Source organism: Bos grunniens, chromosome 24 (assembly GCF_055505025.1).
Source record: "Bos grunniens cultivar Pamir isolate PY7600 chromosome 24, Bosgru_T2T1.0, whole genome shotgun sequence".
Lineage (NCBI taxonomy): Eukaryota > Metazoa > Chordata > Mammalia > Artiodactyla > Bovidae > Bos > Bos grunniens.
In genome coordinates, this window is record NC_141188.1 from 36,853,281 (window position 1) to 36,872,814 (window position 19,534).

Here is a 19,534-nt window from a genome sequence, read left to right on the forward strand (position 1 = left end):
AGCAGTTCCCCCTTAAAAAGGCAGGGAGGGGGTTGGAGGAAGGGAAGCAAATACTTGCTCATCTCTCCTTGCTCCAAAAGGCGGTTCACTTAACGTGGGGGTGTCCTGTTTTCTCTGAGTTCTCAAGAGTAACATCAACATCACACAATCCATCACAACCAGGATTTGTATGCAAATGACAGGTGTGCATACCTTCACATACAGTATGTCACCTGACCTTCGTCTACGGCATAGGATTCCCACAGCACATCTGAGGACACGCAGAGCCAGAGACACAAAGCTCCTTGTTCAGAGTTACTGCGTAACTCAAGACAGATCTACCCAAGGGAATGGGGCTTCCCAGGTGGCGCTAGTGGTAAAGAATCCACCTGCAATGCAGGAGACCTGGGTTCCATCCCTGGATCAGGAAGATCCCCTGGAGAAGGGAATGGCAACCCACTCCAGTATTCTTGCCTGGGGAATCCCATGGACAGAGGAGCCTGGCAGGCTACAGTCCAGGGGGTCTCAAAGAGTCAGACAAAACTGAGTGACTGACATAGCACACCCATGGGAGTAACACATGTCCAGTTACCATCAAGGGGAGGAGCTGGGGCAGGAATTCAGGGCTTCTCGTGTTGAAATGAACACATCGTGGAGGACACTGCTCAAATATTCCACTGCCTGGAATCTTAGAGCATCTGAGATCTTGCTCTTCTACAGGAATAAGTGTAAGAGCTCCGCACCCATTCTCTGGATGGAAGCACAGAGCCTTGGAGGCCGGGAGGATGGAAGTGCAGGGGAGAGGCAGGATTGGTGGGACTCCCACGCTCAGTTTTGCCTGTCCCCCTTCACCAGCACACCTCCCCACTGCCTGGTGAGGACAGAACGATGAAGCACCCTTTCCCACCTCAGTAGGGGGATCTCTGTTCTCTCCTGCCCCAGACCCTAGTGGACGTCACTGCATCCACATACCATCCACGGCCACGGCCAGCCCTCCATCTCTGCCCTCCCTCTGCAGAAGCCTAGGTCCTGGGCTCAGCTTTGCTCCCTTGAGCCTACCCATGACATTGCCCCTGGACTTTCAAGCCGGACCCTCTACGGAGCTGTAAGTGAGTTTATGCTGAACTAGCATGCGCTAGGGCTAGCGCTGGCTTCAGTGCGTTCCATTTAGGGTTATCTGCCCCATAAGTCAGAGACTTCGGGGTGAAACACCTTCTTCCTGAATCCATCTTACTGACTTTTGTCCATCTGCTCCTGTTGACTCCTCCCTACCATCAGCTCTCCAGGCCTCTGGGTCCTCATCTCCACCCCATTAATGGATGGTCCATTTTCTCTGGGATGTCCAGCCAGCATCTCCGACCTGGCGTGTCTACACTGACCTCGTCACCTCTGCTGTTCATGCCCTCCTCCCGTCATCTCTTATCCCACTGCATCGTCACAGCCGTCTCATCACCATCCTACACCGGGGTTCTCTCCTCTTCTCTCCCCCATCCCCTCTGTCTTTCTGGCAGATTTTTACGGTTACCTCTCAACTGCTCTTCCTACCTGATCCCTCTCCATGCATCTCACTCTGCATCTTTTGCACATTTGTCTTCCTTACACTCAGCTCTGGACCCCACTTGCTCCAGAATACCCTCTTGGTCCTCTGGTGGCAAGGCTTCCATGACCTGGTCTCACGTGTGTTGATTCATCCTCCTCTGCACCTGTGCAAATTTCTTCTCTCAGAATTCCCTCTGCCCATATCCATCTGGAAAATTCCTGCTCACCCACCATGTAATCCTCCCAGGTCACTCCAGGTGGAAGTTTTCCCTCCTTCTGTGATGTTTGGTCCTTGTTTCTTCTTCAAGGACCCTTCCCCATCTAGTAGCTAGATTACAGGCCACAGTCATTATCTAGCAAGTGTTTGTCAAATCAATGTGCCTCATGGGTCAAAAACCCCTTTGCAGGCTTCCCTGGTGGTAAAGAATCCACCTGCTAATGTGGCAGATACAGATTCAATCCCTGGTCCAGGAAGATCCCACACGCTGAGGAGCAACTAAGCCCATGCATCACAACTACTGAGCCCACGTGCCCTAGAGCCTGGGAACCGCAACTACTGAGCCCACATGCCCTAGAGCCTGTGCTCTGCAACACGAGAAGCCACCGCAATGAGAAGCCTGCACACAGCAAGGAAGGGTAGCCCTTGCTTGCCGCAACTAGAGAAAGCCCTCGCAGCAACCAAGACCCAGCACAGCCATAAATAAATAAATAAATAAATATATATATATATATAAATATATATATATATAAAAGAAAGCCCATTGTATTAGTGCTAACATTTGGGTCCAGCAGAGACTAGGAGGGAGGGATTCTAGGGTAACAGTGTCCTGCCTGGTGACCTTTATCTCATTCTAAGAAGTCACCTCCACTCAATCTATGTATCAGGTTGACCCTGGCTGCCAGTAAGACTGGCCATGGGGAGATGTCTTCCCAACTCTATTCATACTTCTGAACTGCTCCTGTGATCTTATATCCATAATTTGATTTTTTTTTTTTTCCTGTTTAACCTGAGGCTCATTAAACAGCCTAGCCATTTAGGAAAGACAGAGGGTGAGTTTTTACTGCCAGATGGATCTCCTTTAAAAAGATAACAGCTCCTTTGTGCAGTTGAGAAAAAATGTCTGAAGAGATTAGTGGGGAAGGTGGCCTGTGTGTTCCTCTGTAAAGCATGCAGCATGATGGAAGGTTCTAGTGGAATGATGCTGACAATAGGCCAAAGCAAACAGAAATCTGATTTATTTGGAATAAGGGCAAAAATAAAAGTAACTCCCCCCAACACACAACTACTTCTGTTTTGTTCATGTTCAATGTTTGACCTTAAGAAATCCAAATAATGAGGAAGATCTGTTGGGAAATTCAAGTGCTTTAGAAATTCTTTATTCTCTTTATGGATTTGCCAATAACCAGCGTTGCTCTATCACGCATGACGGGTGGGTGATGTACTCGCAAGTTATGGGAAATGAGTTCACCCATGGCCAGGAAATAGTGCCCATTCCAGGGCCTGTCTCCCTGTTCTGAATGTTCCGACAGACCCATGTGGCAGAGAGTTGTATTTCTTCCAGAACACCCTCCTCTGGTTGCCAAAAGAATTCCAAAGACATACGATTCTCTCTTCCCCTCCTGACATGAATCCAAGACCTCCTTTACCTGGGGTGACAGCTTTTCATGAATCTTCTTTCTTTCTGGGGTCGGGTAGTATATGGTCTTTGGCTATTTCTCTCTCAACCTAAGTTACACTTGAATATCCTCACCCCCTCCACAAAGAATCATAGCTTATTTTAATAATGCCATAAAAACGCAGACCTCACAGTCAACACAAAATACCAACTGATACTAATTTCCAGATGTTGAGAAGGAAGGGAATAAAATATCAGGAGGAGATGCAAGTTTTTGCCTTGGATAAAGTCTAAAATCCTACTTGTGATGGATTTCCTAGCTGGATTAGGATAAAAACTGAATTTTTCATATGAAGCACTATATCCATCACAAATAGATTATCTGCATATTCAAAGAGACACGTGTATCCCAATGTTCACTGCAGCACTGTTTATGATAGCCAGGACCTGGAAGCAACCTAAATGTCTATCAATTGATGAATGCATAAAGAAGTTGTGGTATATATATACGATGGAATATTACTCAACCATAAAGAGGAATGAATTTGAGTCAGTTGAACTGAGGTAGAGCTAAGGCCTGTTATACAGAGTGAAGTAAGTCAGAGAAAAACAAATATCATATATCAACCCTTATATATGGAGTCTAGGACAAGGGTCCTGATGAACCTATTTGCAGGGCAGGAAGAGAGGTACAGACATGGAGAATAGACAGAATTGGGAAAGGAGAGGGTGGGATGAATTGAAAGAGTAGTACTGAAATATACAAATTACCACGTGTAAAATACATAGTGGGAAGCTGCTTTACAACACAGGGAGCCCAGCCTGGCACTCTGTGACAACCTAGAGAGGTGGGGTGGTGGTAGGAGGGAGGCTCAAGAGGGGCAACCGATACAACTTTGTAAAGCAATTATCCTCCAATTAAAAAACAAATGTGTTCTCTGTTATATTGAAAAGTTTAATATAATGTTTTATATTCATGGCTGTGGATAAACTCCTAGCAGGCACACTGCTAGGACCCACGTCTTCATCCACAGCTGCCCCAGCCTTGGGAAAATATCGGCTCCAGAGCTAGAGCCGGAGGCTGGAACTCTGCCTTCAAACCCTGGGCTATGGGAAAACATACTCTGTATGCCCTGTACTCGGGGATTCATTCATTCATATACTTGGCTCATTAAGACAACACTTTGCTCGCTCCTTAAAACCTGCTGCTGCTGCTGCTAAGTTGCTTCAGTCATGTCTGACTCTGTGCAACCCCAGAGATGGCAGCCTACCAAGCTCCCCCGTCTCTGGGATTCTCCAGGCAAGAACACTGGAGTGGGTTGCCATTTCCTTCTCCAATGCATGAAAGTGAAAAGTGAAAGTGAAGTTGCTCAGTCATGTCCGACTCTAGCGACCCCATGGACTGCAGCCTACCAGGTTCCTCCATCCATGGGATTTTCCAGGCAAGAGTACTGGAGTGGGGTGCCATTGCCTTCTCTGTCCTTAAGACCTAGATATTTGCTATTTATTTCTTTTTAAAAATCACTAAGAAAAAGAGCTAAAACCATTTCAAAAGTCAGGACTGGATCCCCCTACAAAGGTGATCACTAATGCTGGGGGTATATCTTCCTCAAGGACCTGGGATGCCAGTATTGCTTTTGGCATCTGGATGATCCTAGGATTTTAGGTATTACTTCAATCTTTTTTTTTTTTTTTTGGTGGGGGCAGCTGTTAAAGTCAAAGTAAAATGAAATAAAATATAAGCCACTGATAGTGCCTTAAAAGTGAAAGCTCTGAAATAAATGACAAGACAGTATTCATGAGCCCATGCAATAACTTGAATTCAGAGTCGAGAAAATGGTGACATTACATGTGGGGCAGACATGATGTCCTGTACAGAACAGCAAACTGGAGGCCACGTGGTTGGCTGCCCAGCTTGGGATTTTTTTTTTTTTTTTCTGCCATGTGGCTTGTGGGATCTTAGTTCCCTGACCAGGGATTGAACCCGTGTCCCGCGCAATGGAAGTATGGAGCCCTAACCACTGAACCACCAGGGAACTCCCCTGGCTTGGGATTCTGAAATGCCAGGATACCATGTTGCTGGTAAAGCTGTCGAATGAAGGCTCCAGAAATGCCTGTATATGACCAAGACCAGAACTCAGAACAGCTGTGTTTGAACCGTCAGCAAAACCTCCTCCCCAGGCTTCTAGGCTCCAGAGCCAGGAGCCTTAAACACCAGAATCCTTTAAACAAACATCTTAAAGAGGACAGGAGACTTTAAATACTGTGCTGTTGCTGTTTTGGCCACCAAGCTGCAGGCTTTGAGAAGGGCCAAGCCCTGTATCCTACCCCTGAAATAACTTTACAACTTGTTTTCCAAAAAAAACTGCTCGTGCCTAACGGAAAATAGAGAAACCACTTTAATTCTTAACTGCTACTCAACATCGTGGAGACTTTTATTTTAGAACCACAAGTGGTCAGGTTGGAAGATACAGAAAAATAGTAATATCATCTGACATATTTTTCTTCTCATGCAGAGAAATGAATCACATTTATTTAACACCCACATATGAAAAAGTCATTCTGCGGTGCTTAGGTGAAAAGGAATATACAAATTAAAAGGAAATTTAAGACAGGATATTTGGCAATCGTTTTCAAGAATAATTTGGTTCTTGACCTCATGTTCAAGATAGTCAGACATCTGGAAAGCCATGGAAGCTCTTTGTCCACAGAGGAGGATATATTTAAGCCACTGTTTCTCACCAACTGGCCATGGTGTGCTTCAGTGCCTTCGAATGCCTGCACTCAATAAACGTGGATCAGGATTTCCCTGGTGGTCCAGTGGTTAAAAATCCACCTGCCAACTGCAGGGGACATGGGTTCGATCCCTAATCTGGGGAGATCCCACACGCCCCAGAGCAATTAAGCCTGTGTGCTATAACTACTGAGCCCACTCGTCCTAGAGTCTGAGTGCTGCAATGAGAGAAGTCACTGCAATGAGAAGCCCGCACACCATAACTAGAGAGTAGCTCCCAGCAGAGCCAAAAGTAAATATATAACGTGGATCAAAAATGAGTGAAAGTCAGAGACTGGCAGCACCAGTCTGATTCCTCTCCAGGGCTGGGCACCGGGTTGCCAGCAGTAAGAACTTCTGAACTCCCATCAACCTTAAAGCCTGCATCTGTACAGCTGTGTTCTTTGTGGGCAGGAATGTTGTCTTCCACGGTGATGTACTGGCTGGGGCTACAGCAGAGGGAAAAACTTGGACAGGAACTGAACATACTCACACTTGGGTATGAATATGAGCTAAGCCTCTGCCAGGCACTGCACTGTTTTATCTACATTATCTCATTAAGTCCTTATAACTGTAATAGGTAGACAGATACTTGGTACTCATCTCCAGGGCTCTCCAGCTCTAGAACTGTTGTTCTTACCATGAAACCTCGTGGTCCTCCTGGAAGAGCAGGTGCAGGGAATTGTCTGGTTGTACTAGGAGGATGCGATTTACACCTGCATGTATTGTAGGAGTAGCTTAGGGTGTGAGGTGAACTTGCCGCCTAAGAGTGTGTTTTATGAAGTATGAAGTCTTCCATGTGCCGAATTAGGATAAAAAATGTTACATTATCTGCAACAAAAAAATAAGCCTTTCGTAAGGTTCTGGGGTTTATGGAAGTAGAGATCATTGTTGTCAGGATTTAATTTTGTTGTTGTTGTTCAGTTGCTCCATCATCTCTGACTCTTTGCAACCCCATGGACTTCAGCATGCCAGGCTTCCCTGTCCTCCACTATCTCCTTGAGTTTGCTCAAACTCATGTCCATTGAATCAGTGATGCCATCCAACCATCTAATCCTTTGTCACCCCCTTCTCCTCCTGCCCTCAGTCTTTCCCAGCATCAGGGTCTTTTTCAGTGAGTCAGCTCTTCACATCAGGTGGCCAAAGAATTGAAGCTTCAGCTTCAACATCAGTGTTTCCAGTGAATATTCAGGGTTGATCTCCTTTAGGATGGACTGGTTGGATCTCCTTGCTTCCATGGGACTCTCAAGAGTCTTCTCCAGGATTCAGTACATGACTTCATACCTAGTTTCAGATGATCATCTTGCTCAGCCATCTAATCCATCAGCTTCACGTTTCAGTTCCTAATGAGGCACATGTCTGCTGTGGCTGAACTGTGCCAAAAGCATTAGGGTTCTTGGAGTGCGAGTCACCAAGAATTTCCTGCAAAGTATCAGGGTATTCTGAATCTTACAAAGGCAAACCTAACCTGCTGCTGCTGCTGCTAAGTTGCTTCAGTCGTGTCCGACTCTGTGCGACCCCAGAGATGGCAGCCTACCAAGCTCCCCCGTCTCTGGGATTCTCCAGGCAAGAACACTGGAGTGGGTTGCCATTTCCTTCTCCAATGCATGAAAGTGAAAAGTGAAAGTGAAGTCGCTCAGTCATGTCCAACTCAGTGACCCCATGGACTGCAGCCTGCCAGGCTTCTCTATTCATGGGATTTTCCAGGCAAGAGTACTAGAGTGGGGTGCCATTGCCTTCTCCCAGCCTAGGCCAATGTTAATCCCACCCTGCTCCTTCCTGCTCCATCCCATCTCTCCCTCATCCCTGGTGGTGAGATCCGGTACAGAGAAAGAGGAAAGGTGCCAGAGATGAAGTGTGGGAGGAACCACTGGAATTCGGAAGCTGGATCCCTTTCCCGCCTCTGGTTCTCTTGGAATCGCCGGTGGACATTCCCGTCCTGGAGGAAGTTGAAGAGATTGAATAGAAAGGGGGTGTCTTGGCTTGAGAAGTTTCTCAGGTCAACTCACAGAAAGCACAGCTAACAAACAGACCAAGCATAAATGTTGGTGGGATGTAAGGAGAGAGTAACATGGAAACAAACACATTAGCATATGTAAAATAGATAGCCAATGGGAATTTGCTGTGTGACTCAGGAACTCAATCTGGGGCTCTGTAACAACCTAGAGGGGTCGGATGGGAGGGAGGTTCAAGAAGGAGGGGACGTAGGTACACCTATGGCTGATTCATGTTGATGTTTGGCAGAAACCAATACAATATTGTAGAGCAATTATCCTTCAATTAAAATTAATTTAATTATTTTAAAAAAGTAAATGGGAAAGCAAACGAGAAAAAGAAGATACCATTTAGAAACAGAGCTCTGAGGCCTTTCAGAGAGAGAGTCAGAAACCCCATCCTAAGAGACATGTCCCACTTAATATGTCTAAACAGGCCTTTTTTCTGCGTATCCTGGTCAGTACCACCATCCACCTCGTTGGTGTTGTTGTTGTCCAATCGCTCAGTCATGTCCAACTCTTTGTGACCCCATGGACTGCAGCATGCCAGGCCTCCCTGTGCATCACCAACTCCCGGAGTTTGCTCAAACTCATGTCCATTGAGTTGATGATGCCATCCAACCATCTCATCCTCTGTCGCCCCCTTCTCCTCCTGCCTTCAATCTTCCCCAGAATCCACCTTGTTGCTCAAGCTAAACACTTAGGAGATGCCCACTCCTCCACCCTGCTCATGTCTGATCCATCCACGAGCCTTGTCCAGCTCCTCACAGCTGGCCTGATCCTGTGTCCAGTTTCTGCCCACAGCACTCCACTCCGTCAATGTACCCTTTGGGCTTGGGACACTTTGGGGAGAGAAATCTAGGGTCTTACACACCAAATGTGATCAAGAAGGGATCTGGGTGGGCTCTGAACATTCACAGCCCCTCCAGCCCATGTGTTCCTCGCCCTGCAGGCATAGCCACAGAAGGCCAGTCAAGGCTATTGTCTGGTGAAGGGCATGGCTACCCTTGATTCTCTCTCCAGAATTCCTCCTGACTGAGAAGACCCACTTTGGTCATGCATGCTACCATCCATCCCAAGTCACCCACAATGGGTCCGTCACCCCTCATTGGACCACTGCCTCCAGGATCACTTCCTGGTTATTTGTTCTTCCCCCAGCATCCAAGATGACCTTTCAAAAATATAAATCAGGTCATGTCACCACCTTCCTTAAAACTCCCCCTCACACTTAGAGTGAAATCCCGTCTTCTTGGCCTCATAGACTCCCCTGGGGCAGCCAGGAGGAAGGGCATGCATTTTCTGTGATTATCTATGGGGTTCGCATCACAGGCTTTGCACCAGACAGTCTGGGCTCAGATCCCGTTTAGCTACTTATCATTCTGTAAATTTAAGCAAGTTCCTTAAACCCCTCGAAGCCTTAGTTTCCTTATGTATAACTGGCAATGAGTTTTTGAACATCTGCTTTACAGAGTGGGTGTCACAGGGGTAATTCATGAAAAGCCCTCGTTACACTCATACTTAACTTCAGTTGATAAAAATAATCAGAATGGAAACATTAACTCATTTAAAGGCAGGCTCTGAATCTATTTATTGTTAATAAATATCTCAATCTAGATATTGTTAATCTATTTATTGTCATTTATTGGTGGTGTTTGGTCGCTAAGTCATGGCCAACTCTTTACAACCCCATGGACTGTAGTCCCCCTTCTCCAAGGAAATGACATCTCCAAAGACATTTATAGCTAGAAAATATCCAGAATACCATGTTAGGATTGTTGAGGGTATTACAACTTTAAGAGACAATTAGAAAGCACTTATTTTATGAGACTACAAGTCTGCTGAGATTTCCCCTCATTCTGAATTTCAGTCGAGAAGGAATAGGGGAAAAGAAATAAATAATAAATATAGGTAATAAATAAATCAAGCACTGAAGAACTGTCTGGCTGTGTGAAAGCCCACTCTTTATTCAGAGTATGACTCTCACCTACAGTACCCCTGACAGGCATTGTCCAGCCCCTCTATAGCTGGGGCACACATACGGTTCACAGAACCCATTATATTTTCAAGCAACAGCAATTTTTATAAGTAAAACTGCATAAAAACTAAAACTTATTTTCCTTTAATGAGTACCCACTAGTCTTTGTTTCACCCTCTGGAGCGCCTCAGATGTCATTTAAAATCTCTTCCACATGACAGCCTTTTGAATAGTTATAAACAGCTGCCTTATTCCGCACTAAGCAGTCTCTCCTATAGGTTAAAGTTCCAGGTTCTTCGATCCTTCTTCACGGCACATGGTTTCTAGACCCCATCACTCACCCTGGTCCTATTTTTCTGAGCATGCTGGTCTGTGAGCATCCCCTGTTGATCGGACTCCCCAACATACACACTATCCTCAGGGAGTGGTTTTGCCATGCTAAAAGGAGGGAGTATCACCTCCTCATTTTGGATATCATATTTTTATTAATACAGCAAAAGATCACATGAGCTTCCCTGGCAGACACATTGAGTTGCTTTATAGTCTACTAAAACGCCCCACGCTTTTCATGCACACTTCCTCTAAGTCCCACCACCACCCCCCCATCAACATTTGTGTTTGGTCTTCTCTATCTACAAATGGGGATTTTCATGTCTCCCCCATACATTTCATTTATTTGGCATCTCTTTACTGTTCCAGCCTCTGCAGATCATTTTGGATCAAGATTCTCTGACCTGTTAGTTAGTATACACAGTTTCACATCACACAAGTATTGGCCTTCATCCACGTCCTCATGCTAGTCCCAGCAAAGCTGTTGAGCGGGCCCTGCCATCTGCCACTCAGCTCTGCTTCCAGGCTCAGAGGGGCTCATTTAACTATCACTCTTTATATTCACTCAACTAGCATGGCATTCACACCCAAGGGTGACTCCCAGTGACTCATGCCCTTGTATAATCCTTTCCCCTTAAATATGGAACCTGTAACCTGCTTCTGACCAACTGTATATGGCAAAGGTGATGGGATGTCACTCTCTTGACTAGGCTACATTATATAAGACTCTATCTTTGCAGGCTGGAGTGAGAGAGACTCCCTTGCTGGGTGTAAGAAACTGCAATGGTTTGAGATGGCCACATGGCAAGGGGCCGGGGTGACCTTTAGGACCTGACAGCCCATCTTACCATCCGGATTGCCAACAGATGAATTCTGCCAAGAACCTGAAGGAGTGTGAAAATGAGGCTTTCCCTAGGCAAGACTCTGATGAAACCACAGCCCCTCACTGAGCCTGTACCTGGGCAAGACCCTAAGCAAAGGATACACCTCTACTGTGCCCAGACTCCTGACCATAGAAACTGTGAGATGAGAAATGGGTGCTGTAAGTGCTGAGTTTTAGTAATTTGCTATGCAGCACAGAAAACGAATACAACCAATAAACCCATTAATTGATCATTCATCCAGCACTGATTGCTCCACCTTGTTCTGAAGGGTACCACTGCCAGGAGCCTCGCTGAAGTCCAGATATGCTATTTTTCATTCTCCTAGTTTAAACAATATACTATCTCTGTTACTGTCAGGAAATAAAATGAAGTTCATTGGCCTTCTTCTTAGTGAAGTCATTCTGATGATGATTGTTTTCCTGAAAGCTCAAAAATGATCTAATCTGGTCCAAGGACTTTCAGTTTACACAGATGACCTGGTTTGGAGTAAAACTCAGATTTTATATGTAAGTCACGTCATTTCCCTCCCCTGTGGCCTTACAGTTACTATGATGGCCAGTCATCCATTGTTCTTGGCACTTGGAAGTAGCAACCTCTTAATGGTCACTCCATGATCTAAAAGATTGAATCTTTCTTCCAAAGGAGCCCAATTTGTGGCACTGAAATAGCTAGGCACTGAAAAATTCCAAATTAACCAGTCTTTCATTTACAAACATTTAATGGAACACCTTTAAGCACTGTCCACAAATTCTTAGTTATGCTTCCCTTCTATTTCCCTTTGAGAAATAGAACTTAATTCCCCTCCCCTTTGAGTGTGAGATGGACTTAGTGACTTGTTTCTAAAGGAGAGGATATGGTGGAATGATGGTATGTGACTTTTGAGGCTAAAAGACATCTTGGCTTCCTTCTTTCTGTTTCTCTTGGATCATTTGCTCTGGAGGCAGCCAGCTGCCCTGCTGTGAGGACACTCAAGCAATTTCACATGATGAGGAACCAAGGCTACCTGCCAATAACCAACAAGTCCAAGAGCCATATGAATGAGCCATCTTGGAAGCAGCTCCTCAGCCCCAATTAAAGCTTCAGAAGACTACAGCCCCAGGGCTTCCCTGGTGGTCCAGTGGTTAATTCTGGGGACATGAGTTCCATCCCTGTTCCAGGAAGATTCCACATACCTCAGGGCAACTAGGCCCAGGTGCCATAACTACTGAAGCCCCCAAGCACCTGGAGCCCACGCTCTGCAACGAGAAGCCCATGCACCGCAACTAGAGAGGAGCCCCTACTTGCCGCAGCTAGAGAAAGCCTGCGAGCAGCAACAAAGACCTCCCTGCCCCAGCACAACCAAAAATAGATAAATAAGAAGACTGTAGTTCCAGCCATCATCTTAACTACAACCTCATGAGAGATACTGAGCCCAAACCACCGACTTACACTAAGGTACTCCCGAATCCCTGACCCACAGGAACTACACAATAATACAGGCTTATTGTTTTAAATTGTCGAGTTTGGGGGTCATTTGTTCTACAATCATAGATAACAATGTGAAGTTCAGAATTTCCACTTACCTTGCAGGATGGTAAAATTCTTGATGAGCTGACCATGCTTGGAGTCTACCAGCTTCATTTCTTCCATAATCACTGACAAGTTGGCCACTTCCGTGTCCAACCTCGACCTCATCAAATCTTGCTGCATCCTGAGAGAAACAGAATCCAAACGGATGTTGGCCAGCGTGTTGTTCAGGGAGGTCAGATCATCCGTGTGTTTGGTCAGTGTGTCTGTGCACGTGGTCCTGACTTCGTTCAGGTTGCTGGTCAGCGTCCGCAGGTAGTGGGCTGTGTAGCTGATATTACTGATGATGTTCACAATGTCTGACTCAAAGAGCTGGAAGCGCTCCTCGAGCTGGCTGAATTTGGCCGCTGTTCTGTTCTCCGCATCCCTGTGTACGTCCTGCAGGTCCTTCAGGTTCTGCTCGTTGGCTTGGGAGGCTGTGGTGATATTGTCCATCTGCCCTGTGAAGGAGCTGAGCTGGCTGTTCATGTCCTCCAGGGTGTCGTTGTTGGCTTTGGCCAAGGCGGAGTTATTGGCAGCCAGCGTCTGCAGGCTCTGCACCTTCTCCTTCAGCCAGTCCGTGTCCTTCTTGGCTTGAAGGAAGACCTGCTGTAGGTTCTGGAAGTCGTTCTTGATGCGCTGGATCGCCTGGCTCGTGTCATCCACGGAGCGCTGCAGATTCGTGATGAGGTTCCTCTGCTGCACCTGGGTTAGGTTCAGATTGTTGAGGTTCATGATGACCACGTTGTGAGAGTACATTTGGCTCTGCAGGTTGCCCTGCAGCACGCTCGTGTCCTGCTGAAGATTCGTGACGTAGCCGTTATACGCCTGCAGGGTTTTGTTGACAGTGGTGATGAGGAAGGAGTTATTCTCCAAAGTTTCCTTCAGTTGGCTCTGCCGGTCCACCAGTGCGTCCCCGCTTGCCTGTAACTTCTCCAGCGTATCTTTGTTCTTGCTGGTCTTTTCTGTGATCTCACGAAGTTGCTGACGGAGATCCAGGATGTCCGACCTGAAGGTGGAGAGTTCTGAGTTGGTGCTGAGCGCTTTCTTTCCTGTTTGGTCCCCTGGAATCAGACACATGTTACTCAGGTTGGTGGGATGGAGACGTGTTCGAGTGAGGTCACAGATTCCCAAGAATAAAATAGTTTTATTCCTAACTGGAATGTGCCCTATTTTGGACGGAAAACTTGTGTGATGTGCTCACTGCATGCATTAGTGTAATCCACATCTCTGTTAGACCTGGGTCCTCAGGAATTGGAAAGGGTGCAGAATACCAGCACAGATTAACTTGAGTGAACGCTTTTCTCATGGAAGGAGGAGGAATTTACTTGTTTCTAGAACACTAGGAAGGATGACAAGAAGGCAATAACCTTCTATTTGTTAAGTTCACCAAAACTATTCTTTTAAAAATTGGGGGGAAAATCGCGTAATAAAATAGGCTAGAATCTTGTTTCTCAAAATCACCAAAATTCTTCTTTAAAAATTTGCGGGAAGAAAAATCACAGGATAAAATAGGCTGGAATCTTCTATTTCTTAAAATTAATTTCTACAATTATTTTGTGCAGTTTGCTGCTGCTGCTGCTAAATCGCTTCAGTCGTGTCTGACTCTTAGCGACCCCATGGACTGCAGACTACCAGGCTCCTCCATCCATGGGATTTTCCAGGCAAAAGTACTAGAGTGGGGTGCTATTGCCTTCTCCGTTGTACAGTTTAAAATATTTCAAATAAGAATTTACCAAGCATTTTATAAAAGAGCCTCTGATAAAGGGTATCTGTGATTTTTTTTCATCAGGATTGATCTTCAGATTTTATTTGGTACACAATAGTATTTTTGGGGGGGAGGGGATTCAACTTCAAAATTGGTCCCTAATTTTAAAATTTTAAAGCTTTTGAATTAAATCATGAGGAAAGATTAACACACAACATGAAAGTTTAAGGTCTTTCTGGGTGAATGTGAGTTTAGAGCCATGTCATTCTTAAAAAAAAAAAAAAAAACTGTGGTCATTTACATAGAGTTGGGTTAGGGCAGCTGTCTCCCACCTCTGGGATGTAATGTCTGAAGACCTGAGGTGGAGCTGATGTAATAAGAATAGAAATAAAGTGTACAGTAAATGTAATGCACTTGAATCATCCCCAAACCATCCTCCCTCCCACCCCCGGTCAGTGGAAAAATTGTTTTCCATGAAATCAGTGTCTAGTACCAAGAAGGTAGGGACCGCTGAGTTACAGGGATTCAACTTCATAGTTCACATAGTTCATTGCAGATTACCTAATTTTTTCAGGTCGCTTTCCACTGCTGTGAGCTTGTCATCATAGGTTTGGCGAGATGTCTCCATGCCACCTGTAACATTGTCCATTTTCTCTACAACTAAGATTTGGAAATCAATGGATTAATGCACATACCTGCTCACATTTTATCTTTCAGTTTCAACAAGAGATCATTTCATGACAGAATAAAGGAAGCAGAATAAAACAAAAAGTATAAATGAAATCAAATCTAGGGGAAAAGCCATTCTTTTAGGAAAATAAATAACATACTTGTTGCAAATCCCAATGGCAGTTTAGTTGGTTGAGAACTCTAGGTTCTTAGCTGTTCTCATGATTATGTAGTGCCTTGGGGACTCTAGAAATAGTTTAGAACTCACTAAATTTTTTTGTATTATAAAAGTCCTCAATCTGTATTATCATTTATATTAATTTCCATTTCCCTGAGCCACCAGCTGCTGCTGCTGCTGCTAAGTCGCTTCAGTCGTGTCCGACTCTGTGCGACCCCATAGACGGTAGCCCACCAGGCTCCCCCGTCCCTGGGATTCTCCAGGCAAGAACACTGGAGTGGGGTGCCGTTTCCTTCTCAGGGAAGCCCTTAATTTCCATAGGTGGAAGAATAACACTGTAATTTATTTACAAAATTGTGTCACTCAGACTCCCTGCCATTCTTGGCAGGTATGACTCACTTATCTGCAAGGAGATTCCATAGCAAAGAACACCTAGCTCAAGTTTAGACATAAAGTCCTAGTAAAAGAGATGCAAAGTCAAGGGTGTTTGCCACTTTCTGTCCTGAGTTCACCACTAAGGCCTGACAATCTGCTTCTCCTTAGTGACATGTGAATCTTCAACAGTTCACAAGAAGATGTCTAAGTGGGTTTCCAAATAATAATAATTTCCCAAGAAGACTTTTCCCCCAGCATTTTCCTGACTGTATATTACTGGAAAAGTTAGTGATGCAGTGTTAAATGAAAGCCACTGCTCTTAATCATTCTCAGAAGAATTCTCTATGGTTATAAATTTATCATTCTAAAATGTCTAGGAACTGTCTCCTAAGGCAAAGGAAGCAAAGGCAAAAATAAACAAATGGAACCTAATTAAACTCAAAAACTTTGGCACAGCAAAGGAAACCACTGACAAAATGAAAAGATAACCTACTGAATGAGAGAAGATATTTGCAAATGATATGGTTCATAGGGGTTCATATCCAAAATATATAAACAGCTTACACAACTCAATATCAAAAAACAAGCCAATTTTAAAAATGGGCAGAAGACCTGAATACACATTTTCCCAAAGAAGATATACGATGGCCAACAGGTAAGTGAAAAAATGTTCCACATTACTCATCGCCAGAGAAACACAAGTCAAAACCACAATGTCAGAACCACAATGTCTCATACGGGTCAGAAAGTCTACAGATAACAAATATTAGTGAGGATGTGGAGAAAAGGGAACCCTAGTACACCATTGGTGAAAGTGTAAATTAGTACAGCCACTATGGAGAACAGTCAGGGGGTTCCTTAAAAACTAAAAACAGAGATACCACATGATCCAGCAGTTCCACATCTGGGTATGTACCTGAAGAAAATGAACACACTAATTTGAAAAGATATATGCACTTCAATGTTCATAGCAGCAATATTTGCAATAGCCAAGATAAGGAATCAACTAAGTGACCATCAGTGGGAGAATGGATCAAGAAGATGTGGTGCATATATACACAATGAAATATTACTCAGTCATAAAAAAGAACGAAATTCTGCCATTTGCAACAACATGGATGGACCTGGGGGTATTGTGTTTAGTGAAATAAGTCAGACAAAGAAAGATAAATACTGTATAGTGTCACTTATATGTGGAATCTAAAAAATAAAACAAGCTAATATATATAACAAAACAGAAACAGACTCACAGACACAGAGAACAAACTAGTGGTTACCAGTTGGAAGAGGGGAGAGACAAGAGGGGTAGGAGATTAAGGGATACAATTATGAATAAAATAAAAAACAAGGATAACTGTAGAGCACAGGGAAATATAACCATTATTTTGTAATAACTTTAAATGGAATATAATCTGTAAAAATACTGAATCAACTATGTTTGACACCAAAACTAATATTGTCAAATATCTCCAATAAAAATGTAGAAACAAATCAAGTATAAAAAGTGAAAAAAGAAAAAATTAAAAGGATAGCATGTCAAATAAGAGTGTCTCTCTCCAGAAGTGACTCCCATGAAATCTAACCTCCAGCAGCTTGAGATCAAGGCTGACTGTTCCTCTTGGTATTGACAGCTTTTGAAAAAATGACAACTCATTTTTCAAAGCATGGCTATGGTTTACATATTACTTGTAGGCTAATGGATCCAGTCTATTTTATTCAGCAAGCCTTCCAGCCATGCAGGACCACGTGAGAAGATTCTTGGAGCTCTCGTCAAGGAGCAGATGTATGTTCCCAAGCATCTGTGTGACCTAAAGTGAACCAGCCCCAGGGCTCCCGGCACCTTCCCTGGAGAAGCTGCTTGTGCTCCTCCCCAGGCTTCTCCAGTTCAGTCATAATGAAATGTGTGGCTTGCATCAAACACTTTCTCCCCCAAGCCTTTCCATGCATGCTTCTCCCCACCTAGAATGTTCTTCCCAGGCTTCTTTCCCAGGCTAAGCCCTCCCTGCTCTTCAAGACTCAGCTGGTCACATCCTGTGGGAAACCTACGCTGAAGTTTATCTTGCTGGGGGTCTCTCTCATGATCACAGGACTCCCATCATGGTGTTGTCATGGTTTCGCTACTCCAAGACCCCTTGCGCGCGTGTGTGCTATGTCACTTCAGTTGTGTCTGACTCTGCAACCTATGGACTGTAGTCCACCAGGCTCCTCTGTGCATGGGATTCTCCAGGCAAGAATACTGGAATGGGTTGCCATGCCCTCCTCCTGGGGATCTTCTCAACCCAGGCATTGAATCCGAGTCTCTTACGTCTCCTGCATTGGCAGGCGGGATCTTTACCACTAGCGCCACCTGGGAAGTCCCCAATACCCCTTAGGGCAGGAAAATTGGTGCTGGTTTTATCCCTAGCTCTTAGCTCAGTGTGTGGCGCGTAGTAGGTATTCATCACAGATTTATTCATTACGTTGTTTATTTAAATAAACATGCCTGCTGGTTGCCGAGGCCTGTGGAAAAAGAATCAACTGAGCTAGAGGTTATGCAAACAAACATACAAACCAACCCAGGGAGGCCTTGGCATTGGCAATGAGCATGGCATTTAGTTGAATAATTATCTTTTTTTTTTTTTTTCCAAAAAATTATTATATAGACCCAGAGATACAGTTAAAATAATCTGAGGGTTGTCTGATAGGCATGCTTATTCCTAGAAACTCCAAAGAACAAAATGTTTCATCTGCATTTTAGCAAAGCTAGCCTTTAGAAAAATAAAACATGGAATGTTTACAAGCTTAGGTTCAGTTTTGATTCTCAAATCAAAACACAAGCCTCAGTCTGTCCTCAAACCACACACAGGGACCTTAAGTCCTGCCCCTTTTTCCTGGAAGCCAGAGAAACCTCTGAATATGTTGACAGGCAGTCATTTTCAACCCTCTCTAATTTGTCTTCCATTTTACTTTTTAAAAACCCAGAACTGTCATAGACAGATCATTCAGGTTTGTATAGAGTAAAAGGAATAAATACATCCACTTAAAAAATCTGTTAGGTTTCTCTTTGGTGCTAGAAAACTCTTTGCCCCGCCCACAAGGGCTAATGAACTGGCTGTAGGCACCAGGGCGGTGTATCTGTGTTTAAAAATAGGAGTTGGATATAAAGCTGCAAACTTCAGGGTTGCAAAGCTGGCAGCTTGCGACTGCTTAAAAATGCTAGACTGATGGAGACCAGAAGTAACACTTGCTGTAAAAATACACAGCATTTTCACCAGTTTTTACTCTTAACTCATTAGCACAAATTCTCAGTCAGGAAAATAGTGGCAGACATCCTCTCTGACCCTAGAAACTCCCCGTCTTTGGAGGGAGACCTCGGTGTGTAGATTGTCCTCACATGAGGAAAACAAACAGGGAACACAGAAGGGTCCAAGCAGTCTGTTTTTTAACATGGTCCCCTTTATTGGAAAGTGTTTCTTGACAGACTTTTATCTTCAAATATTACTTTAAGTGTCATATATATGAAACATTGCCCCTCTTCAAGTACCCTCAAAGCTCAATTCTCTAGGATAATCCAACAATAACACCTTTTCTATCAAAGTGCTTGGTTTTTTTTTAAAAGTATTTTAAATTGAAGGATAATTGCTTTATAATATTGTGTTGGTTTCTACCATATATCAACATGAATCAGCCATAAATATATATGTGTCCCCTCCAGTGTTTTTAAATTTTTTTAAATTTCTTTACTTTTGGCTGCACTGGGTCTTGGTTGCTGCTTGTGGGCTTTCTCCAGGTGCGGCAGGTGGGCTTCTCGCTGTGGTGGCTTCTCTTGTGTGGAGCATGGGCTCTAGATCACAGGCTCAGTGGTTGTGGCACACGGGCATAGCTGCTCCACTGCATGTGGGATCTTCCCGGACCAGGGATTGAGCCTGTGTCCCCTGCATTGGCAGGCAGATTCCTGACCACTAGGGAAGTCCTATAAAAGCCCTTGAT

The 19,534-nt window shown here is 44.5% G+C and overlaps 1 protein-coding gene across 2 annotated transcripts in view; it reads right to left on the minus strand.

Annotated features, from left to right (window-relative positions):
• The window catches only part of COLEC12 (collectin subfamily member 12), a 185,262-nt gene that overhangs the window by 15,212 nt on the left and 150,516 nt on the right, over positions 1-19,534 (minus strand). For both annotated transcript variants that reach the window (XM_086373033.1, XM_086373034.1), the window contains 2 exons: positions 14,905-15,003; positions 12,653-13,699 (listed from right to left, as the gene is read on the minus strand). In XM_086373033.1, coding sequence (XP_086229159.1) covers positions 12,653-13,699; positions 14,905-15,003 — 1,146 coding nt within the window. The remainder of the gene's footprint in view (positions 1-12,652; positions 13,700-14,904; positions 15,004-19,534) is intronic.